Source organism: Ceratotherium simum, chromosome 11 (genome assembly GCF_057802395.1).
Source record: "Ceratotherium simum simum isolate JZ-2026a chromosome 11, ASM5780239v1, whole genome shotgun sequence".
Taxonomy (NCBI): Eukaryota; Metazoa; Chordata; class Mammalia; order Perissodactyla; family Rhinocerotidae; genus Ceratotherium; species Ceratotherium simum.
The window spans coordinates 26,651,138-26,673,167 of record NC_141910.1 but is presented as its reverse complement, the minus strand read 5'-3'; the positions used below and the strand labels follow the sequence as shown (position 1 = coordinate 26,673,167).

General features: G+C 33.9%; 1 protein-coding gene across 5 annotated transcripts in view; it reads left to right on the top strand.

Annotated features, from left to right (window-relative positions):
* Nucleotides 1-22,030, top strand: part of VRK2 (VRK serine/threonine kinase 2) — a 110,443-nt gene that overhangs the window by 25,447 nt on the left and 62,966 nt on the right. For all 5 annotated transcript variants that reach the window (XM_014791487.2, XM_087436717.1, XM_087436719.1 and 2 more), the window contains exons 3-7: nucleotides 3,766-3,815; nucleotides 4,781-4,850; nucleotides 6,260-6,347; nucleotides 7,966-8,071; nucleotides 9,280-9,372. In XM_014791487.2, the coding sequence (XP_014646973.1) occupies nucleotides 3,766-3,815; nucleotides 4,781-4,850; nucleotides 6,260-6,347; nucleotides 7,966-8,071; nucleotides 9,280-9,372 (407 nt within the window). The remainder of the gene's footprint in view (nucleotides 1-3,765; nucleotides 3,816-4,780; nucleotides 4,851-6,259; nucleotides 6,348-7,965; nucleotides 8,072-9,279; nucleotides 9,373-22,030) is intronic.

Here is a 22,030-nt window from a genome sequence, read left to right as displayed (position 1 = left end):
TATTTATAGTTTTTATTTTACTGTTTTTTATTATAGTTATTGTATATATATATACATCCCTATACAAATATAATTTGAGTTTGTGGGTTTTAAAATTTATATAAATAGAATCATAAGTATGCATTCTGTTTTATGTGGTTTCTTTCACTCAACGTTATGTCTTTAAGATATATCTATATTGCTACAATATCTATATTTCATTCATTTTCTTTAATGTGATGTATTCCTTACTATGACTGTAATATAATTTGTTAGACATTCTACGGAGGATAGATATTTGGGTAGTTTCCCCTATTTGCCTATTCCAGATTCAAGCTTACTCTCAGATTTCCTCTTGGAGTTCTAATGTATTCCTAGTTCTTAATCACTATCTCTTAGATTTCTGACGCTTTTTGAATTACAACCAATTTGTTCAGTTGTTTTCATAGAGCATTTCACATTATCTCTTATGTTGTTGATACCTTTGTTTGTGTCTGTTACCGTTTTAGACAGATACTCGATCTATATGAGAAGTCTAAGTTTCTTGGGATTTATGCCTTTTGAATGTCACTAAGGCTCTTTCTCTCATCCTGCCTTAACCCTACTTTCCTCAGTGTTGGATTTGATTTTCAGACTTTATTTTCCATTTAGCTGAGGAAAGTGATCACTATTTCAAGGGTTTTGGTATCCTTACAGCTTATGATCTGTCTTGTGTTACTTAGCATTTTAACATCAAATCCTAGGGAAGACTTTTTTACCTGGTTTGGGCACTTTGCCTTTTCTGAACTGGTTACTGTGGCCAGTGAGTTTGTATATTCCAATTAGCCAGTCTTGGTCATATGCCCAACTCTGGGATGTAAGGGAGGGTACACTGTGATAGGCAACCCTACTAGGTCTACAGGGATGGTGGGAAGTTTTGCTTCTCAAAGGAAAACAAGATAAGGTTCCCAGTGAATAGAAAAGAAATGCTAGGAAGGCAAATATCATGCATGTGCACAATGCCTTCCTTATCAGGTCGTCAAACCTCTCATCAGGAATTTAAAGGAAGATATGAGATTACTGTACTTTCAACAGTGTCACTGCCTATGATTGATCATTTTTTTCAACCCCCAATAGATCAGTCAGCTACCAAACTAGATCCCTTTCCCTTCATCATCAAGTCCTCGGAGTTTCACTTTCTGAAATCTCTGGAATCTGCTCATTTTTCTTTACCTACCATTGATACTCCAGTCTACAATATAGTCTTCTCTTCTCTGATCTATCAAAATTAAATCCTTACTGATCTGTCAATAGTCTGATTCCCCTTCAGTCTGTTCTCCACACAGGTGTAGTGAGCTGTTCAGAATGCAAATCTAATTAAGTGTTTCCTATCCTCCAACTACACCTCAAGCTTTTAAAACCTTTTATTAGACAGAAATTATTAACTAGATTTGCAGCTGGCCCTTCACCACCTCTCCATATTCTTGCTCCAGCATTCCCTTTTATATAGATTAAATTATACATTCTCATAGTACCGTCTACCTTTCCCTTTAAAATTTATTATAATTACAGTTTTTTACTTCTGTGTGAGTATATGATGAATGTCTTATTTCTCCACTAGACTATAAAAGCAGATACCATGTTGTTTTCCATCATCATTTAATTTCACTAGCTAGAACGTGGCTTGGCTTACAGTAGAAAATAAATATTTGTTTCATTAATTAACTGATTGATTACTGTAAAGAGACCTCCATGGTAACTAAGACAATTTATCTGTTCAAGATCCATCTCCAAGAGCTTTCTAGCCAATTGATTTTAGATTTAGGCCCTCCAATATAATTTGACTTGGAAGTTTATAGAGAATATTGTGTAGCTATCAAATGACAAGTGTGGGGATGTTTCAAGTATATGTCAGCACATGATTATGTTCATATGAAATAACATGAAAGGAAGATTCAGATTATGAAGTGGTAGGGATATACTGATTGAAATCAGCAAGGAGAAGGACATTGGACTGGTTGGATTTTTTTTCCCCGGTGGATAACATAATAATTTATCTAGTTGAATTTTTGTGGTTTTCTGCTTCTTACATTCTGTTGGGCTTCAAGTGCTGTGGCCACTTGCTTTTAGACAAGAAGCAAGAAGTTTCTACCAATGTCTACCTCAGGAAGAAAAGACCATTGCTTAGAGTCTGTACTGTACTAAGTAGACCAGGGTTAGGGCAGGGCTATTTCTTCTCAGCCTTGGGCTCCATACTAGTAAAAACAGTTTGCTGTAGGGTAGGGGGAAAGGCTTTTCTTATCTCTTCTTCTGTACCAGGACTGGACACCTTCTTCTGTATATACTTTCTTTAGTGTTTTCCTTCCTTAGATATGGATAATCCACTCCTTTTGCAGTTCCCTTGGGACTACTGCAGGGGTGAAAATGAAATGACTTTACAGAAATAAAGATGAAGAGAGAATTTTAATTGCTAGAAATAAGTTTAGTTTCTTTGTTACTGTCGAGAGATGTGGGTTCACAATTTATGTCTAATATCGACTAAGACTGAAGTATTAATTTCTTCAACTGGCTAACTGCATTGCTGACATCAAACATTTTGGTGAATGGTTAATAAAGTTGTGCATGAGTTGGCTAAAACTGTAAAGTAGAATTTATATACTTTAGTGAATTTGTGATATATTTTTTATATCTATCATGTGAATTAATAGAGAAAAGTTGATCGAGTTAGGAGAAAGAAAGGGAAAAATGTTAGGAGTAGTGATAAGAGGACACAACGTTTCGATAAATATACTGAAAATATACCTGAAGAATTTGATCTTTATTCTCAAAGTGCCGATTTTCAATCATGTTCAATGCTAGTTCCACCTTTTTCCTTTCACTTTCCTTTAAATATTCTAACTAATCCTTAACACAATGCCTTGCCTGTTCTTGCCTCTTGATAAATAAATATTGGTTAGTTGAATGAATGAAGGAATAATGGATGAATAGTGAATAGATGAATGACAAAATTCTAGACTTTCACAATACAAATAAATATACACGTCAACTTCTCTTACCAAGATTTGAAAACAGAGTAATCTTTTAATAATTTAGATAACATAAAGGAAAAGATTGACTTGATCTAAAAATTTGAACAGTAGAATTTTCAGAAGTTGAATTACTATATCTAAAATGTAAATGGTAAATAATAAAATAAAGTAAGAACTTGAAATTGAAATGAGCTTATAAGTATTCTTTAATGTAGAAATAATTGATTGCTAGGCTCAGAAGATGAATTTTAAAAGACTTTATTCTCATTGTAACTTCATTAATTTTAGAATTTTGCCAAGTAGAAATTATTTTGAACTTTTTACTTAGAATGAATCAATTTTCATTTCTGAATTACATAGATTTTAATGTAGTAAAATTGAATCAGTAGATTTTACTGTATATCATTTATTGGGTTTAATGTTATATATCTAGCAAATATTTTCCCCTACATCTGGATCTATGTGATTAATGTCATCTGTTGGTTTATCTGTTTGAATATTTGAACATGGTTTATGGTAGAGTGTAGGCTGCGGTGTCAGACAGATTTGAGTTTCAGTCCCCAATCTGCTACTTCTTAGTGAGCAAATTATTCAACTTACCAAACGTTAGTGGGATCTTGTGTACAATGGAGATAATACCTACCATAAGAGGTTCTTGGGAGGATATAATAATATAACTTAATATATGTAAAGTGCTTAGCACAGTGTCTGGGATAATAGTAGGCATTCAGTAATTGGGAACAACTATTTTTTTCCCCTACTGTGTTTTGTTTTGCAGCTTTCCCCACAAGTAAACCAGATAAAGATGCAAGGCATGTAATAAAAGTTGTAAGTATTGCTCTTAAATTTGTATTTCAAATATATTTGACTTTTTTCTTTTCTGCTTTATTCATTTGTTTTTGTAAAAATGTTTCTCACCTTAGTTTTCATAATTTTACTTATCAATAAACCTAATGTTATATTTTCACATTATTAAAATGTAAAGACTAGAGAACATTGTTCTTCTGTATTGACATCTATTATTCTTGTATCTTATCTAGCTAGCTATCCTCTCTCTCCCTCCTGCTCTCCCTTCCTTTCTACTCCAGATGGTAAGGTCATTAAAGGCAGGGATGAGGTTTTATTTTTGTTTATATCCTCCGTGCCTAGTACAATGAATGAAATATAGTAGACACTCAGTAAAGCTGTCATGTATTGAATGAACCACAGGGTAGTTTGCAGTATATCCACTCTGACGTACATGTTGGTACATGTTGAGTGTCTAAGTATGTGTGTGTATTCGATTCTCAGTGCTTTTCATAAATTCATTCCATAAGAAGACTGCTTCTGGGCGGGCCCCGTGGCTTAGCGGTTAAGTGCGCGTGCTCCACTGCTGGCGGCCTGGGCTCGGATCCCGGGCGCGCACCGCCGCACTGCTTCTCCAGCCATGCTGAGGCCGCGTCCCACATACAGCAACTAGAAGGATGTGCAACTATGACATACAACTATCTACTGGGGCTTTGGGGGAAAAAATAAATAAATAAAATTATAAAAAAAAAAAAAAAGACTGCTTCTGTGTGTAAGACTGTATAGGATAGCATTATAATATGTTAAATTTAAAAATGAGATTCTTCAAGTTTATTTAGTGCTTCTCTGAGATTTTTAGTGGAAACCTGGTACCTGTGTTTCATAATAAATGATTCAAGTACTATTATATATTACATATGTATACTTATTCTTTCACAGTGGAAATACTAATTCCATCTTTAAGATTATTTTTTCCTAATAAAATTAATTGTTCTTTTATTTTATAGGAATATCAAGAAAATGGCCCATTATTTTCAGAACTTAAATTTTATCAAAGAGCTGCAAAAAAAGACTGTAGTAAGTAAAATTAGCAAAGCAGGGTACTTCCATATATATGCTTGCTAGAGTGAATGTTAATATTTTTGTCTTTTTCTAGCCTTCTGGAAAATTTTTTTCAATTAGAAATTTTATTATAAAATGATACAGTTAACTATTATAGTGTTTAAAAACAAGACAGATGGTGTACAAATCTTGATATTACATACATAATGGGTGGTTATATATTTCAAGTCAAAGTTATTTCTACTACTTTACATAAAATGTTGGATTGTTGATTTAAGCTGCCGAGAGTTCTCTAAGCGTAAAAGATATTAGAATGAAATTATTTCTTTCACAAAAAACCATTTGGATAGGGAGGATGTAAGAAAAAGGCATTCAAATGGGCAGTAGATATATAAACAGAAGAAATGATCATAGAATGGATTAGAGTAAGGTATATAGAGATGATTAAATATTGACGATTTAGAAAATAAGTTAAAATGTTAGAAACTTGAATGTTGGGAAATTAATTGGAGCTGGATATCAGATGTAAGAACTACCAATTAGAGGATTTGAATGTGAAATGAATATGAGCAGAGCTGAAGAAGACTAAAAGCATTTTATAAATACTTTATGAAATAAATGGACTAACTAAAGCTTTTAGGAAGTTGATATGAGTAATGACTATATAGTCAAGGTCCTTTACATTATGTTTAGGAAAAAGAATGATGAGTCTAGCCTCAATAATTAACTTTGTTTTCCTTAATAAAACCTTCTAAACATTAAGACTATGGTCTTTACTGACTGCTTAAACTATGTCAGAGTGACAAATAGAATCCATTAAACTTGATTGTTTATCAGTAGCGCTGTCTTAAAACATTAAACATCGTATATGGTAGAAGAATGAAAAATTAAATAAATTACCTGATTGTTTAAGTGGTTTTGATTTTTTAAAAACTAAATTTAATCAAAACAATTTCTGTATAACATAATTTCAGAGTAAGGTGGTTTTTCTGCCCAATTCCTATTTTTTCGACTACCATAGCCTTAGATTTTTAAGTTATAGGGAAGAAAAAAGCCATCTCTCTATTCGTGCTTTGGAAGTTAACATATTTATATTTAAAAATTAACTAGCATGTAAGGGAATGATCTTGTTGTTTTTGTGAATAGAAACATTTGTGTATATAATACCAATGCATTTTATGACTATGACTACTTTTGGTTAAAATTTATTTAATTTAAAATTTCTGTATATGTTTTTGTGTTAATTATAGTGATAAACAGAATTTGAAGCCATTAGATAGATACATTTGATTTTTAAAAAAAATTTCTAAGAAGGTCTAAGTTCTATTGAGGTTAGCTAAATAAGTTTTAGCATCTATGCAAAAAGTAATAAATACCTTTCTAAAAAATATGTGTCTTTTTTCCTGTTAAATTTATCTTTGCAGTCAAAAAATGGATAGAACTGAAACAACTTGATTATTTAGGAATTCCTCTGTTTTATGGATCTGGTCTTACTGAATTCAAGGGAAGAAGGTAAAATGGATTTATAATAATCAAATATTGTCTTATAACTATTTCTTTTGTGGTCTACTAGTTATCTGTTGCTATAGACAAAATTACCTAAAACGTAGTGGCTTGTAACAACAAACTAGTATTTCTTAGTTTCCATTGGTCAGTTATCTATAAATGGCTTACCTGGATGGTTCTAGCTCAGGACTTCTCATGAGGAAGTAGTCAGCTGTCTGTTGGTCTGCAGTCACATCAAGGCTCGACTCGGGAAGCACCTGCTTTCAAGGTCACTCCTGTGGCTGTTAGCAGGCCTAAGAAGAGCTGCATCTAAATTCATTCATGTGATTGTTGGCAGGCGTCACTTCCTCACCATGTAGGAGCCTATAGAGACATAGGCGGCCTGAGTATTATAAAGACATGGCAGCTGGCTTCCTCTAGAGCAAGTAATTGAAAGACAGAGAGAGGGAGAAAGAGAGCACACATACACAAGAGCATGCCTCCAAGACGAAAGTCACAGCCTTTTTATAATCTAATCTTAGAAGTGATATCCCATCATTTCTACTGTATTTTCTTTGCTAGAAGCAAGTCACTAAGTCTATCCAGAATTTATTAATCTCCATCTCTTGAGAAAAGGCACAACAAAGAATTTAAAGAAATACTTTTAAAATCACCAAATATGGCTAGTCGTCACATATAAATAATTCATTAATAGTGAAAAAATTCTGTCATTTTTTAGGTACCCATTTTGTCCTTTAAGTAGCCTTTAAAGATAGGTGATATTTTTTTTCCCCGTAGGTGAGAAAATAGGCTCTGAGATCAGTGCTTTGCTCAAATGGTCTTTAAATGCTGTAAATAAAAACAAAATGAACAAACAATAATCTTGAAACAAAGTAAAGGGCTGCCAATGGAGGACTGACTGGCTGCGTAAATCATGGTACATACATATCATGTAATATTATGCAGCCTATTGAAGAAATCAATTCAAGCTATACCAGTTGACTTGGAAGGATTTCAGTGAGATACTATTGAAAAAAGTAAGATGCAGAAAAGTGCATATAATACGATCACAGTTTTGTAAAACAAAGACAAGGATTCCTGTATGTCTGTCTTCGTGTGTGTATGCGTGGATATAAAATAGGGGCTGATGTGGGTACGTAAGTCAAGGGAAGAAGAGAAGGGGCAAAGGTGCCAAACAGAAAAAGAAAAGGAAGACGTGCATTTTAAAAACACCATGTTTATAAATGTATAGAGAAAGTATGATTTTATAAGGTCAAGAAAAAATTCTCTGTATGGACAAATAATTTGTTCAAGCCCATGTGGCAAGAAGGTGATGGAGTAAAAATGAATTAACTTCAAGACTATTTAATTTAGAAAGACTGTTCTCTTTTCATGATCTAAGACGGCACAAGTGGTTCGGCACAGCATTCTCTTCTGCTACAAGACTAACTGCAAAGTAAATGCTGTGTAGTATCTTTCTGCAAAAGAACAGCAAGATTGTTAATGCACACTCATTCTCTAATGGTTCAGAGTGCATCATTCTTCATTGTTAGGTTGGGGGTATTTTTCCTTGTTTCAAATTCATAAATAGACGGTTTCAAGCATCGCTATCTTAGGATCTGTTTTTGATGTCTCCTTCTTATAGTTACAGATTCATGGTAATGGAAAGACTAGGAATAGATTTACAGAAGATCTCAGACCAGCATGGTACTTTTAAAAAGTCAACTGTCCTGCAGCTAGGTATCCGAATGGTAAGAAGGAATGACTTATTTCACATGCTCTGTTTTCAGATTATTTACTTGTTACAATATACAAATCGTTGCCCTTTGTGGAATTATCAGAGAATGAAGGATTATTGCCCTAGAAATGTCACTTATTGAGAGTAGAGGCTATTTTAGTGAAATTGATAACAGTGGGCTCTGTAAGTGACAGAATGTGCTGTGTTTGGCACTACAAACTCAATTAGGCATTGGTTCTACAGTCTGAGTTTTTTTCCTGACAGCTTTGTTTCACATATCAGAGCAAGCTTGCATTGCTATAAGAGTAACCTTTCTTCTGTTAGTTATATTTATAACAATGCAAACCAGGACAAAATATATTCTTTTCCATACTAAACATATGATGGTATGGGGGTGCTATAAAGTTTTTATTATGAGTTTGGGGTGGTGGCAGTAATTAATATGGCAATGAATAATATACACTTTGCCAAATAAGAAGCAATGAAATCTTAATAGCACCCATGCACACATTTTGTTTATACCACATATTTGTCTTATCTTGTTTGTGTTTGGTTTGCCTAAGCTCCATTTTATTTTTGCCATTTTAAATAGAATGAAACTACTCATACCAGGTTGGAATGTGGCAAATAGAACTTATTAATTTTCCCATTCATCCATTCATCCATCTAGCCAGCCAGCAAATGTTTATTGAACACTAGATGTAGGTAACATGTGAGGCTCAAGGGCTTCAAAGATGAAGCTAAGGTATTTTCTGTTGCTATACAGAGGAAGAATGCCTTTTTCTGTGCTCATGGACATGGTGTTTTGTTCTGGGATCTCCAAAACTTGATTTATAATACTGCGTGGGTGAGGAATTGCTGAGTGGGCTTCATGATTATTTCACTGTAGATCTCTAATTTTATTGTGTTTTTCCTCTGCACAGTGTGATTTGGCCACTGGGCTGTGAGGAGCATAGGCATTATTGAATCTTGTTTTCCTTCCATCAAAGGTTCAGTTAAAACACTTGATATTTGAGGATCATTTTATTAACCTTTTTCCCAGCATGAGCAACCACCTATCATCAGTATAGGTGATATTTTAGCACAGATAAATACATAATTGTGCAATAGGTCACTTTGTCATTGTTAATATGAAAAATATATGTTATTCTGTATTCAAAATGTTTAAATTGATCATGAGTTCTAAATAGACATCAGTATAACATATATTTCTTTTCACAGTTGGATGTACTGGAATTTATACATGAAAATGAATATGTTCATGGTGATATAAAAGCAGCGAATCTACTTTTGGGTTACAAAAATCCAGATCGGGTAAATATAGTATTAAGCTTTTGCTTTCAGTAAGGGTCCTCAAAGTACCATATTGAGATATTCAAAAAAAAAATCCTAACCCAGAAGAGTTTATAAATGAGCACTTAACATGATGAATGTTGTAAGTTATCTTACCTTGCTTATCTAATTTAAAGATTTTATTTATTTACTTTTCCCCCCAAAGCCCCAGTAGATAGTTGTGTGTCATAGCTGCACATCCTTCTAGTTGCTGTATGTGGGACGCGGCCTCAGCATGGCCGGAGAAGCAGCGCGCCGGTGGGAGCCCGGGATCCGAACTCGGGTCGCCAGCAGTGGAGCGCGCTCACTTAACCACCAAGCCACGGGGCCGGCCCTTACCTTGCTTATCTAATTTAATGCACTAAATTAATAAGTAATTAGGATGAGGAAACTGAGACTCAGAGGGGTTAAAATTTGCTAATGGGCATATAGTTAAGAAGTGGTTGATCAGGAATTTGAACTTCTGAGCAAATATAAATAAAGAACCATCAAAATCCAATGGGAGAAGGGATGGATTTATGCAGAGAAAAAAAATAAAAAGCTGTCACGTTAGCTCCTCTTCTACTGGATAAACAATTAAGTTTTAAACAGAGCAGCATGTCCAGTAGAACTTTCTGTGATGATGGAAATATTCTGTATGTTACTGTCCAGTATGGTAGCCATTAGGCACATGTGGCTATTAAGCACTTGAAATTTGGGTGGTACAACCCCAAATGCAGGCGAGGATGTGGCGCAACAGGAGCTCTCATTCATTGCTGGTGGGAATGCAAAATGGTACGGCTACTGTGGAAGACAGTTTGGCTGTTTTCTCACAAAACTCAACATATTCTTAACGTATGATCTGGCAGTTACACTCCTTGGTATTTACTCAAGGGAATTAAAAACTTGTATTCACACAAAAACCTACACACAGATGTTTATAGCAGCTTTATTTGTAATTGCCAAAACTTGAAGCAACCAAGATGTCCTTTAATAGGTGAATGGATAAATAAACTGTGGTATATCCAGACGATGCAGTATTACTCAGCATTGAAAAGAAATGACCAGTCAAGACATGACAAGACATAAAGGAAACTTAAATGCATATTACTAAGTAAAATAATTCCATAGCATAATTCCAACAATTCCAAAATCTGTATATAACATTTTGGAAAAGGCAAAACTGTGGAGACACTAAAAAGATCAGCGATTGCCAAGGGTTAGAGGCAAGGGAGGGATGAATAGGCAGAGCACAGAGGATTTTTAGGTAAGTGAAACTGTTGTGTATGATACTACAGTGGTGGATACATTATACATTTGTTACAAATTTGTCAAAACCCATTGAATGTTCAACACTGAAAGTGAACTCTAATGTAAACTACAGACTTTTGTTATAATGATGTGTCAATGCAGGTTCATCCATTGTAACAGATGTAATACTGTGATATGGGATGTTGATAGTGGAGGAGGCTGTATTGGGGGATGGGGGGCGGGGTGGTGGGTATATAAGAATTCACTGTACTTTCCACTCAGTTTTACCTAAATTGCTCCAAATTTACTCAAATTGAATCTATAACTACTCTAAAAAATAGTCTTAAAAGAATGCGGCTAGTGTGACTGAGGAACTGAATTTTAAATTTAACTTAATTTTAATTAATTATTAAGTAATTTTTAATTTCGCCTTCTTTTTTCCTTCAGATTTATTGAGGTATGATTGACAAATAAAAATTGCATATATTTAGGTTGTACAACATGATTTTTTTAAGGTGTACAAAGTTTTATTTAATATACATATACGTTGTGAAGTGATTACCATAATCAAGTTGCATCATCTCACATAGTTACCTTTTTTTGTTTTGTTTTGTGGTGAGAACACTTAAAATCTACTGCTTTAGCAAATTTGAAATATACAACATTGTTAACTGTAGTCACCATGCTGTACATATGATCCTCAGAACTTATTCAACTTCTAACTAAAAATTTGTACCCTTTGACCAACATCTCCCCATTTCCTCTACCCCCCAGCCCTTGGCAGCCACTGTTCTACTCTCTGGTTCTATAAGTTTCACTTTTTACATACCACGTATAAGTGAGATCCTACAGTATTTGTCTTCCTATGTCTGTCTGTCTTCACTTAGCATAATGTCTTCTGGGTTCATCCATGTTGTTGTAAATGGCATATTTCATTCTTTCTTATGGCTGAATAATATTCCATTATCTATATATATTCCACATTTTTTTAATCCATTCGTCCGTCAGTGGACACTTAGGTTGTTTACATATCTTGGCTACTATGAATAATGCTGCAGTAACATGGGAGTGCAGAAATCTCTTCAAGGTAATGATTTCTTTTTCTTTGGATATATACCCAGAAGTGGGATTGCTGGATCATATGGTAGTTCTATTTTTAATTTTTTTGAGGAACCTCCATGCTGTTTTCCATAATGACCGTACCAATTTACATTCCCGCCAACAGCGTACAATGGTTCTCTTTTCTCCACACCCTCACCAAGACTTACCTCTTGTGTTTTTTATAATAGCCATCCTCACAGGTGTGAGATGATATCTTGTGGTTTTGATCTTCTTTTCCCTGATGATTAGGGATGTTGAGCACCTTTTCATGTCCCTGTTGGGCATTTGTATGTCTTCTTTGGAAAAATGTCTATTCAGGTTCTTTGCCCGTTTTTTAATTGGATTAATTGTCTTTTTGCTAGTGAGTTGTATGGAGTTCTTATATATTTTGTATATTAACCCCTTATCAGATATATGGTTTGCCAATATTTTCTCCCATTCCGTAGGTTGCCTTCTTGTTTTGTTGATGGTTTCCATTGATGTGCAGAATCTTTTTAGTTTGATATAGTCCTACTTTTTTATTTTTGGTTTTGTTGCCTGTGCTTTTGGTGTTAATTGCAAAAATTCATGTGTTCGGGGATTGGAAGAATTGATATTGTTAAAATATCCATACTACCCAAAGCAATCTACAGATTCAGTGCAATCCCTATCAAAATTCCAATGGCATTTTTTTATAGAAATAGAAAAAAACAATCCTAAAATTTGTATGGAACCACTAAAGACCCTGAATAGCCAAAGCAATCTTGAGAAAGAAGAACAAAGCTGGAGGCATCACACTTCCTGATTTCAAACTATATTACAATACTATGGTAATCAAAACAGTATGCTATTGGCATAAAAACAGACACAGACCAATAGAACAGAATAGAGAGCCCAGAAATAAACCCACACATATACGATCAATTAATCTTTGACAAGGATGCCAAGAATATACAATGCTGAAAGGATAGTTTCTTCAATAAATGGTGGTGGGAAAACTGGACAGCACATGGGAAAGAATGAAATTGAACTCTATCTTACATGGTACACAAAGATTAACTCAAAATGGATTAAAGACTTAATTGTAAGACCTGAAACCATAAGACTAGAAGAAAACTTAGGGGAAAAGCTTAATTTTAATTTAAATTTAAATAACCGCATGTGGCTAGTAGCCACTATATCTAGACAGCAGAGATTTAAAAAGTTAAAAAAATTAGTCTACAAAAAATTAGAAAAAATATAGTTGAGTATCTAACTGAATTCTGCGTGAGGAAAGAAATTTCTAAATAAAAATACAAAAGAAAAATCTTAGAAAATATTGAGAAATTTCAACTTTTAAGATGTTTGTATATTTAAAAAATTGAGAAAATGAAAGGCAAATGAGAAACTAGGAAATATATTTATGACAAATATTTGAGAATATATAGCAAGCTCTAAGAAAATTAATTAGGAAAACACTTAAATACTTCCCTAAAACAATGATTAAAAGGAATGAACAGACAGAACAGAGAAGAAATACCACTGTCTGAGAAATAGATGAAGAAATGTTCACCATCGTTAAAAACTAAGGGATAGGGCCAGCCCTGTGGCTTAGCAGTTAAGTGACCGCGCTCCGCTGCTGGCGGCCCGGGTTCGGATCCCGGGCGCACACCGACGCACCACTTCTCTGGCCATGCTGAGGCCACGTCCCACGTACAACAACTAGAAGGATGTGCAGCTATGACATACAACTATCTACTGGGGCTTTGGGGGGAAAAATAAATAAATAAATAAAATTATAAAAAAAAAAAAAACTAAGGGCTATGCAGATCAAAATAGTGAGGTGACATTTTAAAAGAACTTTAAAAGAAAAGTCTAAATAATAATCCAATGATATTGAGGCTGCTGAGGGTGCAGTCAGGCACTTGTAGAATGCCAGTGGAAATGTAAGTTAAATGGGTGTAGGAGAAGAAATTAGGTTAATGGAAGGGCAATTTGGCAATATATATTAAAAGCCTTTAAAAGTCTGCGTACTTTTCTAAGCTTAGGTTTATTGAAGTATAATTTACAAACAGTAAAATTCACCCTTTTAAATGTACAGTTGGATGTGTTTTGACACATGTATATCATATAACCATCACTACAATCAAGATATAGAACATTTCTGTCATCCTCCAACGTTCTCTCATTCCCCTCTGCAGTCAGTCCCCTTCTCTCACCCCCATCCCCTGGCAATGATTTCTGCCCCTATTTTTTTGCATTTTTAGGAATGTCATATAAGTGGAATTATAGGGTATGTGCTCTTTTGTGTCTGGCTTCCTTCACTTAGCGTAATGTTTTTGATATTTATCCATGCTGTAGTTCGTTAGTAGTTCATTCCTCTTTAATAATAGGTGGTATGCCATTGAAAACTACTACAATTTCTTATCTCTTTACCTGTTGATAGATATTTGTGTTTTTTCCACTTTTTGGCAATTAAGAGTAAAGTTGCTATAAGCATTCGCATACAGGTTTTTGTATAGGTATATGTTTTAACTTTTTCTGGGTAAATAACTAGGAGTGGAATTTCTGGATCGTGTGGAAGTATATATTGAACTTGAAATGAAACAGCTAAACTGTTTTCCAGAGTGATTGTACCATCATACGTTCCCACTAGCAATGTGTGATAGCTGCGGTTGCTCCACATCTTGCCACCACTTGGTTTCATTAGTTTTAAAAATTTTAGCTATTACAGTAGATGTGTAGTCATATCTAGTGATTTTATTTTGTGTTATCTCTAATGACTAATGATATTGGGCATCTTTCATGTGTTTATTTGCCACTCATTTATCTTCTTTGGTGAACTGAATGTACCCATTTTTAAATCAGGTTCTCTTCTTATTTTAAGAGAGCTTTATGTTTTGAGGATAAGAGCCCTTTGTTATGTATTTGTTTGCAGGTATTTTCTGCATCTGTAGCTTATCTTTTCATTCTCATATCAAAGTTGTTCAAAAAGCAGACGTTTTTAATTATGATGAGATCCAATTTATGATTTTCTTTTTCCTTTTATGATTTGTGCTGCTTCTGTCCTAAACTAGGATCACAAAATGTTTCCTCATAAGTTTTCTTCAAGAAGTCTTATAGAGCTCTTACATTTAGATTCCTGATCTATTTCAAGTTAATATTTGTATTTGGTACATGATAAGGGTCAAGGTTCATTTTTTTTTTTTTTTTGCATAAATATGTGTAGTTGTTCCAGCACTATATGTTGAGGTGAGTATCTTTTCCCCAGTGAATTGCCTTGGCACTTTTGTCAAAATGAATTGACCATCTATGAATGAGTCTGTTTTTGGATTTCTCTTTTCCAGTATCATACAGTGAATATCACACTCTCTTGATTATTGTAGCTTCATAGTCTTGAAATTAGGTAGTGTGTCTTCCAACTTCGTTCTTTTTTAAAAAATTATTAGGGCTATTAGGGCTGCTTTGCAATTCCATATATAATATTTTAGAATCAGTTTGTCAGTTTCTACCAGAAAACGTGATAGGATTTTAATTGAGATTGTATTGAACTATAGATTAATTTGAGGTAGTTAATATTTTAACAATATTGAGTCTTCTGACTGGATGCCACTAATTCACTAGGAAATGAATGATCTTTTTAATACTCATTTTTCTTTTATTTTCATTTTTATTAACTTCAGAATATTTTCTAATTTCCAATGTGATTTGTTTTTTTATACTTGGGTTATTAGGAAGTATGTTGATTAACTTCCAAATATTTGGAGGTTTTCAAATTTCTCTCTGCTATTGATTCCTAATTTAATTCTGTTGTGGTCGGAAAACTGCTCTGTATGATTTCAGTACTTTTAAGTTTATTGAGAATTATTTAATGCCTGAATATATGGGCTAAATTGCTGAATATTTCATGAGCCCTTGAAGAGAATATGTATTCTGTTGTCTATTTAGGGGATAGAGTGTGTGATAAATGTCTGTCAGGCCCAGTTGGTCAAGTTGTTGAAATTTTCCATATCCCTACTGAGAAGAGTATAGAACCGTCCAATTACAATTATGGGTTTATCCTTTTCCCCCCGTCAGTTTTTGTTTTTGTATATTGGAATTCTGTTATTGGTACACATGTAGGATTTTTATTGTCTCCTTTATCATTATAAAATGTGAGTTTTTCTCTCTGGTAATATTTCTCATCTGGAGATCTACTTTTTCTGACGTTGATATAGCCACACCACCTTTCTTTTAATTAGTGTTTGCGTGTCTATCTTTTCCATCCTCTTACTTTTAATCTATTTTTGTCTATTCATTTAAGTTAAATTTCTTGGAGACGATATGTTCATTGTGAAGCTTGTTTTTAAGCTTTGTTAAGATAGGTCTATAGTAGCTTATACTCTATGGATAGGTTATTCCTACCTCTAGGCTGTGAAGTTCTGTGAGTTCTGTTGAATTCCCTGTGAGGACTTACCACTCTGGTTGGTCAGAACTCAAACTTCTCCCAGCTCTGTGTGTACCCTGGGAATTGTTCTTCTTCCTGCTCCCCATGGGTCCTTTGCTCTACCTTTTACCCTACAGATAAGACTCAAGGAGATCCCTATGCAAATTTTTCTGCCCCTTCTCTTCTGAACTCCTCTCTGCAATTTCAGGCTCTTGTGGAGCCTCTCTGAACTCAGTCACCATCTCCTCGGTGGGATTGCTGTACTGCAGTTAGGATTTCCCTTCCTGTTCTTGAGCTTGGAGTTGTCACCAGACAGAAAGCTGGAGTATCTGTGGGGCTCACCTAATCTTTGTACATTTTCTCAAGGATCTCAGTCTTGTGCTGCCTGTTTAATATCCAAAAACATTGGTATCTTTCATTTTATCCAGTTTCCCACATGCAGTGGAGTGTAAATCCAGCCATCGTATTTCCTCATTGCCAAAAGCAACAAGGGCCAGTTTTAAATTTTTAGTTTTATTTTTTTGGTGAATTGTCTGCTTATGTCTTTTGCCCATTTTTCTATCATTTTTTTGGTTTTTATTCCCTCAATTTTGAAGAGTTCTTTAGATATGAATTATATTAGCCCTTCATCTGTTACATATCTTGCAAATATTTTCCTTTTGTCCTTTGCTTATACTTGTGATGTTTTAGTGCCATGTAGAAGGTGAATTTTTAAAATTTTTAATGTGGTCAAATTTATAAATCTTTTTTTTTTTTTTTTTTTTAAAGATTTTATTTATTTTATTTTTTGCCCCCAAAGCCCCAGTAGATAGTTGTATGTCATAGCTGCACACCCTTCTAGTTGCTGTATGTGGGACTCGGCCTCAGGATGGACAGAGAAGTGGTGCCTCGATGCACACCCGGGATCCGAACCCGGGCCGCCAGCATCGCAGCGCGCGCACTTAACCACCAAGCCACAGGGCCGGCCCTATAAATCTTTTATTTACTATGGATATTGAGTCATTGTTAGTAACCTTGTTCTACAGACAGGTTTTATATGAATTTTATTGTATGGTTTCATTTTTACATTTAAATCCTGTATTCATTTAGAAGTTGTTATTTTACATGACAGGAGGTATGGACCCAATTTATTTTTTTCTAAATGGTTTTCTAATTTTTCCAACACTATTTATTAAAAAAAAAACTATGCTTCAGTGATATTAGATGCCACCTTTATCATATACTAAATTTCCATATGTACTTGAATTTATTTCTGTACTTTCTATTGAATCCTTCTGGTTTGTCTGTCTGTTTATGCTTCATTGCCATACTAGTGCATTAATTTCTATGGCTTTGTAATATATTTTAATATCTAGTTAGGCTGGTAGTGCTTGTAGATTTTCAATATTATTCTAGCTATTCACATTTTCTATCTAATTTTGTCGAGCTTCATTTAAAAAAAATACTTGCTGGCATTTTCATTGGAATTTTGTTAAATTTTTAAATTAATTTGGGAACGACCTGACATCTTTATGATGTTTAGATATTCTATTCAACGACAAGGAATGGTTTTGTATTTCATCAGTTTTACATTTCTATATTCTGGAGTGTTTTAAAGCTTTCCTTAATATTAGTTTTGCACATTTCTTGTTATGCTTATTCCTAAATATTAAACCATTTTTGTTGGTATTGTCAGCACAGTTTTACTCTACCATTTTATTTTCTGAGTGATTATTGTTTGTGTATATGAACACAACACAACAATGGTGATTTCTATGCATTCGTTTTATATCCTGTTAATTTACTAAATTTGTTTGAGGTAGTTTTAGTGATGATTATCTAGAGTTTTCTTAGGAAACTGTCATATCATATACAAATAGATAATAGTTTTCCTTCTTCTTTCAGTCCTTATATTTCTGATTTGTCCAATTGCGTTGTCTAGTACATCGTAAATAGAGTGAAGGTAATGACCATTCTTGACTCTTCCTGATCTTAGTGGAAATGCCTGAAGTATTACCCCATTAAATGTGATGCTGGCTTTAGGACTAAGGTGTGTCTACATATGTGTGAATATGTGTATGTGCGTGTGTGTGGGTGTGTGTGTCTTTATAGTCATATTAAGGAAATAACCACCAATTCCCATGTTCTTGAATGGATTTTTTGCTTTTAGGGAATGGGTATTGAATTTTGTCAAAGGCTTATTTAGCATGTATGGAAATAATCATATGTTTTTCTCAGATCTGTTAATATATTGTAATATATTGATGTGCCTTTAATATTGAACCAACTTTACTTTCCAGGAATAAATCCCACTTTGTATGGTATATTGTTTACTTAATATGATGTTGAAGTGTGTTCACTAATATTTTATGTAGTATTTTCATATTGTTATTTATAAGTGATATTGGTCTGTAATTTTCTGTTTTTGTACTATTTTGATCTGATTTAGGTATCAACATTCTACTTGCTTCATAAAAAGATTTTGGAGGTGTTACTTCATTTTCTGTGGTCCAGAACTATTTCTATTATATTGGAACCATTTGGTTTTTGAATGTGAAACCATCTGGTTCTGCTGCTTTTCTGTGGGTTAGTTCCTTGTAACTCTCTATTTTTTCCTATGGAAATTGGTTGTTTAAGCTGTTTATCTCTAATCGGGTCAATTTGTCTAGTTTTTCAAATTTATTTTTATGGTGGTCTGCATCGTAGTCTCTTATGACTTTTAAATTTTTTCTACTTCAATGGTTGTTTCCTTCGAGTTATTTTTTATTTTTGCTTTCTCTTTTTTCTGTCTTGATGAAGGTAGCTAGTAGTTCATCCATTTTTGTCAACTTCTCAACAAACTTGGATTTTTATTTATTAATGAGATGTATTGTTTTTCTCTTTTCTCTCATTAATTTCTGATTTTCCTTTATTATGTCTTTACTTTTGCTCTTTTAATTTTATCTTTTTGTTCTTTTTCTTTGTCTTCAATTAGGGATCTATTTCATTTATTTTTATTTTTAAATTTTTTTAAAAATTATTTTATTGGAGTCTTGTGGCTGACAACATTGTGTAAATTTCAGGTATACATCACTATATTTCAGTTTCTGTATAGAATGCATTGTGTTCACCACCAACAATCCAGCTTTTGTCTGTCACCATACATATGTGCCCCTTTACCCCGTTTGCCCTCCCCCCACCCCCTTCTCCTCTGGTAATCACTAATCTATTCTCCTCATCTATGCATTTGTTTATTTTCCACATATTCCACATATATGATATTTGCCTTTCTCTGTCTGACATTTAGCTCACCATAACACCTCAGTGTCCATCCATGTTTTCACAAATGGCACAACTTCATCTTTTTTTATAGCTGAGTAGTATTCCACTATATATATATATACCACATCTTCTTGATCCATTCACCCGTTGATGGACGCTTGGGTTGCTTCCACATCTTGGCTATTGTGAATAATGCTGCAGTGAACATAGTGGTGCATATATCTTTTCAAATTATTGATTTCATGTTCTTTGGATAAATATGCAGTAGTGAAATAGCTGGATCATATGGTATTTCTATTTTTAATTTTTTGAGAAATCTCCATACCATTTTCCATAGTGGCTGCACCAGTTTGCATTCCCACCAGCAGTGTATGAGGGTTCCCTTTTCTCCACATCCTCTCCAAAACTTGTTATTTCTTGTCTTCTTAATTATAGCCATTCTGACAGGCGTGAGGTGATAACCCCTTGTAGTTTTGATTTGCATTTCCCTAATAATTAGTGATGTTGAACATCTTTTCCTGTGCCTGATGGCCATCTGTATATCTTCTTTGGAAAAATGTCTGTTCATATCCTCTGCCTAGTTTTTGATTGGGTTCACTTTTTTGTTGTTGAGTTATATAAGTTCTTTAAATATTTTGGAAATTAACCCCTTGGTGGATATATGATTGGCAAATATTTCCTCCCGGTTGGTGAGTTGTCTTTTCATTTTGTTCATGGTTTCCTTTGCTTTGCAGAAGCTTTTCAGTCTGATGTAGTCCCATTTGTTTATTTTTTCTTTTATTTCCCTTGCCTTAGTAGACATGGTATTCGAAAAGATGCTGCTAAGACTGATGTCAAAGAGTGTACTGCCTATATTTTCTTCTAGGAGTTTTATGGTTTCAGGTCTTCCATTCAAGTCTTTAATCCATTTTGAGGTAATTTTTGTGTATGGTGTAAGATAATGCTCTACTTTCATTCTTTTGCACATGGCTGTCCAGTTTTCCCAATACCATTTATACTTCCATAAGTGTTTAAGGCCATGATTTTTCCTCTGGTCACTGCTTTATATTGTACCTCATGAATTTTGAAATGTTGTGTTATTATCTTTATTTTTTAGAAAGTTTGTAGTTCTCCTTCACCAAAAAGTATTGCAATAGAAGATTTTAAATTTTTGTGTAGAAGGACCATTTTTATTTTATTTAACAAATAAAATTTTGTTATTAAAGTCTAGACTTGTGACAAGATGCTCAGGGTATTGTTTATAATAATTTTACTCTTTGGCATCCACTGAAGCTTTTATTCTGACTTAGAAGATGATCATTTTTTGTCAGTCTTTCATATTTGCTTGAGTGTAAAGCATATTTTCATAGTGTAAAGTTTAATATCTGTCTAAAAGATCTACCTGTAGTATTTATGTCATGTATATCTTGACTTAGTTTTGGTCCACTTAATCCGTTTTGTATCAACAGTGGTATTTAAAAGTCTTCTACTGATAGTGTGTTTCTGTCTGTCTCCTTGATTCTCCTGTAGTTTCTGTTTTATAAACATCATTGCTGTGCTATGGTAAATACTGATTATTTATATTTTCTGTGTTTCTTTTATATGGTTGTATTTTCTTTCATCTTATATTCTTTAAGGTTTTTGTGGGGAGAGAGACTATTTATGAAAGTTTATATTTTTGTTGTAGTGATTACCTTAGTATTTATAGCTTTTAAAGATGGTTTTAGCCCACTTTTCCCATATTTAATCTTTTACTACTAGTATGATATTCTTCTGTGGTATTTTTTGACTTCCACTTACTACTTATTCACTATCAATGAGCTAATTTTGCTTTTCTGTTTCCCTTACTGTTGTTGTCACATTACTTTACTTTGTCAGAACATATATCATTTGTAAATTCTTCATTTCCAGCCTTGTTTTAGTTTTAGATATAATTAAGTATATTAAATGCTTCACCCTTCTGTCCTTTTTGCCAAAGTTACCCACTCATTTTTTTGATTGGATGAAACTAATCTTCTAGTAGATTGCCCAAAAACTGTCCATGGGTACAGCATTCCCTTGTATGTATAAAACTTTTTCAATATGATTGATGGTTGAGAGATAGCTTGGATAGATTTAAAATACTTCATTCACATTTTCTTTCCTTGAATTTCTTGAAAATGCTCATCTACTGTTGCCTTGTTTTGCATGTTGCTTTTAAGTAGTCTGCTGCCAGTTTAATTCTCTTACCATCGTATGTTATTTGTCCTTTTTGCCTTGCTTTCTTTAGGATTTTTTTCTTTATTAATAATATCTAATCATTTTAACAATATATTTTAGAGTAGATCATTGTGTATTGGTTTTCCCAGATATCTGGTGGGCTCTTTTGATATATAGATTAAGCCTTTTATTTCCAGAAAGTTTTCTTGGATTATAGTTTTAAATATTAGTTCTCCCTTCATGAATGTTTTAAATTAAAACTATGGAGAAAGTGGCCAGCCCGGTGGCATAGCAGTTAAGTTCGTGTGCTCCGCTTCGGCAGCCTTGGGTTCACCGGTTCGGATCCTGGGCGGACCTACGCATCGCTCATCAAGCCATGCTGAAGCGGCATCCCACATAGAGCAACTAGAAGGATATACAACTATGACATATAGCTATCTACTGGGGCTTTGGGGAGAAAAATGGAAAAAAGGAGGAAGATTGGCAACAGATGTTAGCTCAGGGCCA